General features: G+C 52.0%; 1 protein-coding gene across 1 annotated transcript in view; it reads right to left on the bottom strand.

Annotated features, from left to right (window-relative positions):
• The window catches only part of LRRC38 (leucine rich repeat containing 38), a gene marked incomplete at its 5' end in the record, with an annotated part of 47830 nt that extends 38037 nt beyond the window's left edge, over positions 1–9793 (bottom strand). Inside the window, one exon of the mRNA XM_011996629.1 lies at positions 9277–9793. Within this exon, the coding sequence (XP_011852019.1) occupies positions 9277–9793 (517 nt within the window). The remainder of the gene's footprint in view (positions 1–9276) is intronic.
• Position 9794: the final 1 nt, after the last annotated feature.

The following is a 9794-nucleotide window of genomic DNA, read 5'->3' as shown; positions in this document are numbered from 1 at the left end:
GGGGAAAAGAAACGAAAGGAAATAAAGGAAGAAAGAAAAAAGAAAAGAAGAAAGAAAGAAAGAAGAAAAGAAAAGAGGAACAAAAAAAGAAAAAACAGTATGAGAAGCAGAGACAAGCATTGCAGCGAGGAAAGGGGGTGCTGTGTTTCCTGTGCCCCAGTTCTGCTCCCACGACTTCCTGGGGCTTGACTGTTGAGGACCAAGGGCTCCTGGCCAAACCTGCGTCTTTAAGGGTAACTCTCCTATTTGCTTACTCCAGATGACATTGGTTTCTGTTTCTGTGAATTGATAAGCAAAGCTGTCCAATTCAGCTGGGGTTAAACTGAGACCTGTGGCCTCGGCATCCTGAACTCTGTCCATCGGCCACGCCCGCTGTGCCTAGCAGAGGAGGGAAGAACATCGCAGCGCCTCTCCAGGACTCCTCTCCCCTCCTAGCACCCCTCCCGCAGATGGGGGCAGAGTAGCCGCTCCCTCCCTCCTGCATAGCAGGAGGCTACCAGGGATTTGACCAAGATCACAACAACCCAATCTCGGAAAGAAACCCTGAGAATGTGCATTCTGGGCCATGCCTTGGCTGAAGGCAATCCGGATATGCTTTGCTGACTGAAGTCACCGAGGGGTATTTGCTGAAAACAAAAACAAAGGCCACTGATTTGGGCCTGTCCCTGGATGACCCTTAGGAATGTGCATTCCTCGGTTCGCTCACTCCCACAGCCCCACTGAGACCCTCCTAGTCTGCTACGCAGGGTGCGGCTGACAGCAGCAGGCTGGAGGTCCTGATGCTTTTGGTTTTTTGTTTGTTTGTTTGTTTGTTTGTTTGTTGAGACAGAATCTCACTCAGTCGCCCAGGCTGGAGTGCAGTAGCATGATCTCAGCTCACTGCAACCTCTGACTCCCAGGTTCAAGCAATTCTCCTGCCTCAGCCTCCCAAGTAGCTGGGATTACAGGTGTGTACCACTGTGTCCGGCTAGTTTTTTGTATTTTTAGTAGAGATGGGGTTTCACCATCTTGGCCAGGCTGGTCTTGAACTCCTGACTTCAGGCAATCCGCCCGCCTCGGCCTCCCAAAGTGCTGGGATTACAGGCTTGAGCCGCCACGCCTGGCCCTGATACATTTTCACAGCCCGCACCAACCCGAAGGTTGATAAGGCCGGGCAAGCACCTCATCCCTGCAAACCATGTTCCAGACCACAAGATGCTAGGACAGCAGGAACCACACAGCCACTTGGCTTAAAGGGCTTAACACTTTGGGTAACTGAGTCGGCTGGAACTTGCCTGCTGTACCTACTGGTGATACTGTCCTCTCCAAACCAAATCCCCTCCTGGGTTCCTCTGGGGCTATCTATCCACTGTCTTACGTTGTTTAGCAAAAAGGGGTCCCTTTGAGTTCATTGATAGAGTAACTGGATGAGTGGAACATTTTCAGAAAGATCTGGTTTTTGAGGCCAGAGTAGGATGACCCTGTGGGGGCTGTCCAGGGAGCAACTAAGGCAGACCCCTCGGTGAGGTTGCCTTAGGTAAAGCTTGCAGTTGGCTTGGCACCAGAAGGCCAGACCACAGTGCCCATAAGAGCTGGCACCTGGCTCCTGGACACTGATAATGGTGAGAAAGGTGACACCCCAGTGACTCAACTCTAAGAGACAAGTTAAACATGCAGTGGACTGTGGCACACAGGACATGCACCGACTCATCAACAGCAGGACAGTTTTCACTTGCATGAAAACTGAGACCTCAGTAAGTCTCTGCCCAGGAACACGGCTCTCTCAGGTATAAACACACGCAAAATGTTCACTTGACCGGTAAGCAAATAACGCAAATTAAAGCAATAAGGAGATGTTGTCACTTTGCCCAGCAAATTGAAAAACATTTTTTAAAAATGAGAATAAAAAATGTTGGGGGCCAGGCACGGTGGCTCACACCTGTAATCCCAGCACTTTGCCAGGCCGAGGTGGGTGGATCACCTGAGGACAGGAGTTTGAGACAAGCCTGGCCAATACTGTGAAACCCCATCTCTACTAAAAATACAAAAATTAGCCGGGTGTGGTGGCATGCGCCTGTCATCCCAGCTACTTGGGAGGCTGAGGCAGGAGAATCACTTGAACCTGAAGGTGGAGGAGGTTGCAGTGAGCTGAGATCATGCCACTGCACTCCAGCCTGGGTGACACAGCGAAATTCCATCTCAAAACAAACAAACACAAACAATGGGAAAGGTGTGGCTGCGCCTGTACTCTCTGCTAATGGTGCCAGGCAGCTGGCACCATTAAGGCATTCAGGGGTTTAAAAAAAAGGATAGACTTGGCTAGGCTCAGTGGCTCACGCCTGTAATACCAGCACTTTGGGAGGCCAAGGTGGGCAGATCACCTGAAGTCAGGGGCTCGAGATCAGCTTTGCCAACATGGTAAAACCCCGTCTCTACTAAAAATACAAAAATCAGCCGGGCATGGTGACGGACACCTGTAATCCCAGCTACTGTGGAGGCTGAGGCAGTAGAAGAGCTTGAACCCGGGAGGTGGAGGTTGCAGTGAGCTGAGATCGCGCCACTGCACTCCAGCCTAGGCAGCAGAGCGAGGCTCCGTCTCAAAAAAATTAAAAAAAGCATAGACTTTCACCCTGTGTTTCCATCCCAAATAAAATAACCAGAGGTTTCCACAGACTTTCCATGTGTAAGGATATTCAGCTCAGCACTGTCTACATACACAAAATAAAAGGAAACAAACCCACACTTCTAACAACAGGGGATGGGTCCAATTCATAAATCTATAAAATGACCTATTCTCAAGGCCATTTCAAGTTAAATCCTCCGACAACTGTAATGACAGGAAATGCTCCCAATTCAGTAACAGAAAAAAATCATTTTGCGAATGTATAGTATCATATCAATCTGTTTAAATATACGTATCTGTAAGAATACAACTAGAATAAAATGTAGCAAAACTTTAATAGCAAGGGGATTCTGGATACCTTTTATTTTCTTCATGATACTTTTGGCATTTCCCCAGTTTAATAACAGGAGCCTGTTATTTTTATCAACAGGAACATAAAGCTGCTTTTATTTTCTCAAAGAAGAAAAAGAAATAGAGTCACCGGGAGAAAGGACCAGTGTGACCTTCAGGCAAGCACCGGGTTTGTCCCTCAGGCTGAAATACCATTTATGCTGTCAGTATGACAAGAACTCCTCATTCCTCTGACCAACCCAGGCCCTCACAGGGTCTGACATCAGAAAACAGAAGTGGAGCTTCGGGGAGATGGGGAGCGGCTCCCCCAGCAAGCCCCAAGTCAGGCCTGGTAAGCTGATGGGGTTAAATGATGTGACCTGCCTGCCATGATGCCCTTCCTAGACAGGATGGTGCCTTCAGGGTCTGCCCCATGGGGCACCCAAGCCTCTGAACGCTCAGATGCTCCAGACGCTCTTTAGTGGATCTTTTCTGGGAAGCTGTCTCCACCCAGGAGCCAGGGTTCACCACAGACCCAAGGCATGACATGTGGTTCTGTTTAATTCCGCCCCAGTCCATCCTTCCTCCCAGCCTTGCCCTCCCTACACCTCCGTGCATCAAGGTCATACAGCGAGAGAATCAGCTCAAATCTCTTTCCTAGTGCTGTAGGCTGTGACCTTCAGGCTACACGTGGCTGCGGCTAGAAAGGGAGGTGCCAGAGGGTGCCTGGGTGAATGCAGCCTCCCACTTTGACACCTGCAAGTGCTCCTCCTGTGATACACTCCCAGGCATGCTGTGGGCTGTGTCAGCTGCTCTGTGCCCCTCCAAAGCCAAGCCCAGAGTCCAATGACCCCTACCAAGCCTCATGCCCACTGGCCTCGGTTTCTCAAACCCAGCGGTATTTTCTCCCTATGGCCCAGGACCAGGGCTAGGGACAGCATGTGTAAAGTCCTTCCACACTGTGACAGCATTTCAGGCCCATGAGCCCAGAGCCCCAGTGCACCCAAGAGCTCTGCCCTCCCAAATGCACAGAGACTACGGCCCCCTGAACTCCCGCAGAGGGGGCTTTGGAGGTCACCTCCCCTGGGGGCCTCGACTTCCTAACTTTTAAAAGCAGGTCAATTTCCCCTTCCCTAAAACTGTAGAACTTCAGACTTGGAAGGAGCCTTATGGTCTTCCTACCTACACTCTTTGTTTATAAGAGAAAAATCTAAGGCACAGAGGACAGGCAACTTATACACAGTCCCACAGTGAGTGAGTTACTGCACCACAGAGCCAGCGAAAAGCCCCAGCTCTCGCATGCATAGGAATCCCCTGGAGGTGTGGAGCTTGCTAAAATGCAGATCCCCAGGCCTCAGCCCCCTACCCCCAAGCCCTCATTCAGTCGTAGATCTAGGGGCCTGTGAATCAATCTGTACTTCACACAAGCCCCCCTGGAGATTCTCATGCAGGTGGTTCTCGGGTGATGCTTTGAGAAACACCATGGTGCTCCTTTTGTGTCTTTATCTCCTGCCCACTTGGCTGGGCTGCTATGCAGAGAAGACGATGGGATGACGTGAAAGGCTTTGAAGATCGCTGCCAGGTGAAGACAGTGTCCTTGCACTGCTTCCTGGTCTCCTCTGAGCCCTCCTCACTCTCCCGCTCTGCCTTGGCTTCCAGATCTGGAGCCCTTTCTAATACTTAAAAAGAGATCAGCCGGGCATGGTGGCTCACGCCTGTAATCCCAGCACTTTGGGAGGCTGAGGCGCGATCACCTGAGGTCAGGAGCTCGAGACCAACCTGACCAACATGGTGAAACCCCGTCTCTACTAAAAATACAAAATTAGCCGGGTGTGGTGACGCATGCCTGTAATCCCAGCTACTCAGGAGGCTGAGGCAGGAGAATCGCTGGAACCTGGGAGGCGGAGGTTGCAGTGAGCCGAGATTATACCACTGCACTCCAGCCTGGGCAACAACAGTAAAACTCTATCTCAAAAAAAAAAACAAAAGGAGATCATCACTGTCCTTTTGGCGATACACTGTCCTAAACTGCCTGGAACCCACCCCACTGTCTCACAGGAGAACCACCAGACTAGGCCACTGTCACCCAAACGGATCAGTGATGTTGGGGGCGGGGCGTGCTGGGGATACTCTCATTTTCCTTCTTTTTTTTTTTTTTTTTTTTTTGAGACAGAGTCTCACTCTGCCACCCAGGCTGGAGTGCAGTGGCACAATCTTGGCTCACTCACTGCAACCTCCACCTCCCAGGTTCAAGCAATTCTCCTGCCTCAGCCTCCCGAGTAGCTGGGATTATACGTGCCCACCACCATTCCCAGCTAACTTTTTTTGTATTTTTTTAGTAGAGACGGGGGCCTCATCATGTAGACCAGGCTGGTTTCGAACTCCTGACCTCAAGTGGTCTGCCCGCCTAGGCCTCCCAAAGTGTTGGGATTACAGGCATGAGCCACTGCGCCTGGCCTCATTCTCGTTTTCTATGCGTATCAGAAAGAACTGGGTGTGGGTTCAATACTCCTGAATTCAAGCTCACCTCAGCCACTATGTAACCTGTGCAAACCTCTTCACTTCTTTGTACCTCTTTTGGTTTCCTGTTGGGTGAGCCGTAGGTAAAGGTACCTGCTAGGCACTGCTGTTGTATTAAAAGAGACAGCACTTGTAAACTACAAGGCGGCTTGTACCCATAAGATAGGGTGGTAGGGTTGCCAGATAAAATGCAGGATCCCCAGTTCATGTTAAATTTCAGAAAAACAATAAATAACGTTTTGGATACGTCCCAAATATTACATGGGACCTACTTATACTAAAATATTATTTGTGATTTATCTGAAATTCACTATTAATTGGGCATCTTGGGTGTTTTGGTTTGTTGCATTGTTGTGTTTTGGTTTTTGCTGATTGGCTGCTGGGTATTCTGGCATCCGTTGGCCCTCCTCCCACCAGCAAGGCAGTTCCTCCTCAGTCCTCAGACTCAGATTCCCCCAGCTCCTGGACCATGGAAGGGCCTGGACGGAGGGTACCACTGGGCCTTGACAGCCTTTTCTTCTTCCCCTCTGCTGCATGCTCTGGGGCTGAGTGCTCCCCGTCAGCCCTGTGGCCACAGGGGGAGGCTCACCTGGCAGACAGCACAATGTCTGCATCTGTCACAGCTAGACAAGGTCACAGGGAGAATGCTCTGGGCTCTGTCTTGTTTATCTGGGGGACAAGGGGGCAGGGAGGCAAGGGAAAGCAAGGGCAGGCTCCTCTTTGCTCCTTCCTTCAATTTCCTCCCCTGGAAGAGGCAAAAGGCCTGCCTAGAAAGCCCTGGAACTTGTACCCTAATGGAGCCTGGTTTTCTCTGGCAGGAAGTGGGTGGTCCTCAGGGAGGAGGTGCTTTGAGCCAGGAGATCCTGGTGTACCCCCAGCTCCGGGTTTAACTCTCTGTGTGATCTAAGGCAAACTACATCACTTCTTTAGTCAAAACAGGATAATAACAACAGCGCCAATTAAAACACTGATATAGTACACACTGTAAGCCAAGCACTGTTCTCGGTCCTTTATAAATAATGCCCTTTTAACCCTCCTAACAAGCCTAGAAGGTGGGTACTGTATCAGCCCCATTTTACAGATGAGGAAACGGGTACAAAAAGATCACACAATCAGTAAGAAGTAGAGGCAGGATTTGAAGGCAAGCAGCTTGGCGCCGGTCTGGGCTCTGAGCTGTCTCTGTGAAAAGTAGAAAAAGCACAAATGCAGGAGGAGGTGGGAGGGGGCGATGAACACCTATTGAGCACCTACAGCATGCTAAGCAAGACAGTGTCCTTTACAGAGATGATCTCATTTAAATCTCACAGCAAGCATGGCAGAGGACACCGTTACCACATTCTGAATCCAGATGCAGAGAAACTGAGGCTTGGAGAGGTCAGGGACTTGCCTAGGATTATAAACCTGAGTCCAAACCTGAATGTGGGTCTCACTTCAAGGTATGTGCTGGGACCTCCACCACCCACCCTGCATCTGGCTCACAGTTTAGGAGACACTCTCGGGCCACACAGCATGGACAGTGGCAGTGAGACCAGAGCTGCTCGTGACACTGCACCCTGCGAGGTGCTCTGGAGCTGCGTCCATCCTCTCCCTACTGGCTGAGACAAAGCCACACCCCCAACCCCTGTTCCCAGGGCCCTGGACACAGCTCCTTGCTCTGAACCTGTCCATCCTTCCTCCAGTCTTTCCCATCTTAGTCCAGTTTCTTCCCCACATCACAGAGAGCAGGAGGAGGAACATTTTGCTTCGATTGCTCTTGTTACTCTCACCCACATCACCTTGTTTGGATCCCGACAACCACTGGGTTGGATGGACTACACAGCATTACCCATATCCTGATTTCACTCAAAGGGAAGGTGAAGCTTAAAAAAGTGGAGTGACCTGGCCGGGCACGGTGGCTCACGCCCGTAATCCCAGCACTTTGGGAGGCCGAGGTGGGTGGATCACAAGGTCAGGAGATCGAGACCATCTGGCTAACATAGTGAAACCCTGTCTCTACTGAAAATACAAAAAATTAGCTGGGCATTGTGGCAGACGCCTGTAGTCCCAGCTACTCAGGAGGCTGAGGCAGGAGAATGGCTCGAACCCAGGAGGCAGAGCTTGCAGTGAGCCGAGATCGTGCCACTGCACTCTAACCTGAGTGACAGACCGAGACTCTGTCTAAAAAAAAAAAAAAAAAAAAACTGGAGTGACCCACCCAGAGTCCCCCAGATTTTAGGCCAGGACTTAAACCCATGTCTTCAGACTCCAAATCCAGGGCTCTTTGGAGATCTTAGAGGTCAACTCAAGTATTCTAGAGATGAGGAAACTGAGGCCCAGATGGGACAAGTGGCCCGTTCAAGGTCACAGCCACCACAGCAGAACTGAGACAAACCCACAGCTCCCGACTTCATAACACCTTGCCTTCACTTGGAAGACAACTGGAGCCAATAAACCAACCCAACCAACAACAGGGGTGAATGGTGCCAACCCCACTGAAAACGAAAGGCGGGAGCAAGCCGAAGGGAGGTGCACCCCGTCCCACCGTGAGCTCTTCATCCGGTCACTCCTGTCTCCAGGACCGAGTCTACTGGTGGGGAGGGTCTGGGGAGCCAGACAAGTGGGTGAGGACACAGTTTAAAGGTGGGGACTCTGCACCCTGCAGGCCAGATCGTTTTCGGAATTTCAGCCAGCCTGGGCTGAAAGTGCTGGCTCAGGGGCCTGCCTTTGCTGGCTGAGGAGTGAGCGCCCCGAAGCGTGGGGTATGTTTGATGACAGTTGGCAATGAAGATATGAATGCAGGCGTTCAGAGAGAGAGACAGCATCCTCGATTTCTCCATAAATGGAGGAAAAAAAGATATTCTGAAGCTAAATCTGCATGTATGTCACCTTTGATGATGTGTGCCTTGCAGCTGCGGTTCCAATTCTGCTGAAATCTTGGGAGCAAGATGGGAGACAGAGTTCAGCTCTGAGAGGTCACTGCGGGCACTGGTGCTCACCGGGTCACAAGTGGAAGGCTGGAATCCACTTGGGGGAAGGACACCCACCTGCCACCTCACTCTGGGTACTCATCCCTGTGGATGCTGGGGTCCCCTCCTTCTCAGCTCCACCCCTGCTCCCTTCCTGTGGGCCTTAATGGAGCCCCTTAACTCCCTCTGCCCTGGTGTTCCCGTCTGCCAAGCGGGTATGTATGCCCATGCTGCCATTGGAAGGGTGCACCAGGAAAGCAAAGGGGGCACCAGCCCACTCCATTTTGGTTCAGTTTTTTCACATCTGGCTGAAAAGCCACAGAGAACTACAAATCATTACTGCATCATTGGCTCTTAATGGGCTGCCATTATTCCTCATCAGAAATCTTCCTCACCCATATTAGACAGAAGAGCAAACTGGAGCTGAGAAGCTGAGAGGCCAGGTTAGGCTCGGGAGGCTGCTGCAAAGCCCGTGGAACTGGCTGACTCCCCATGCACGGTACTGAGAATAGGGCCTTTTCCCATACAGTAGGCTGCGTTCTGCTTACCAGAGACCTACAAGTAATCCACACCCGCCAGTCCTAGGACCCAAAGCCCAGGGAGATGATCCGGGGCATCCCGAAACGGGAAGTTTCCTAACTTGGGAAAGTGAGTTACTGGAGAAACAGGAGAAGAAGTCCAGCCTCGGGGTTCAGAAACTCCAAAGAATTCCAGATGTGTCCCTCTCCACCCACTTCCTCAGCGGAGACCCAGGAAAAGTTCAGGATCCCCCAAGTCTCCTCTTCCAAACTCAACCTAAGGCTCCTCGCACCCAGACTGGGGTCTGGGGTGGCCTCTCCCTGGCCCCTTCCCTCCCCCAGCCCAGCCGGCCCGGCTCACCTTTGGGCAGTTTGGATGCGTTTTCCTGGATCCAGGAGAAGAGGTGGGCGAAGTCACAGTCGCAGAGCCAGGGGTTCCCGTCCAGACGCAGGGAGCGCAGCGCGGGCAGCGCGGCCAGGGCAGCCACGCTGAGGCTGCGCAGGTTGTTGTCGTTGAGCTCCAGCACCTGCAGCGACTCCAGGGTCTCGAAGGCGGCTTCGTGCACGCCCGCCAGGTTGTTGTTAGCCAGACTAAGCTTCACCAGCCTCCCGGCCGAGCGGAAGGCGCCGGCGCCCAGCTGGGTCAGGTTGTTGTAGCTGAGGTCGAGGAATACGAGCTTGGCCGAGCCGCTGAACGTGCCCTCCTCCAGCGAGCGCAGCGAGTTGTTCCTGAAGTCCAGGTAGACCAGGTCGCCGTAGAAGATGAAGAAGTCCTCGGGGATCTGCTGGATGCGGTTGCCGGCCACCAGCAGCTTGCGCACGTCCAGGGGGAAGGGGTCGGGCACGCTGGGCAGCCCGCGGTCGCTGCAGTCCACGGTG

Source organism: Mandrillus leucophaeus, unplaced genomic scaffold (assembly GCF_000951045.1).
Source record: "Mandrillus leucophaeus isolate KB7577 unplaced genomic scaffold, Mleu.le_1.0 Scaffold52, whole genome shotgun sequence".
NCBI classification, from domain to species: domain Eukaryota; kingdom Metazoa; phylum Chordata; class Mammalia; order Primates; family Cercopithecidae; genus Mandrillus; species Mandrillus leucophaeus.
The sequence above is the reverse complement of the archived record's forward strand: the minus strand, read 5'-3'. Positions and strand labels throughout refer to the sequence as shown.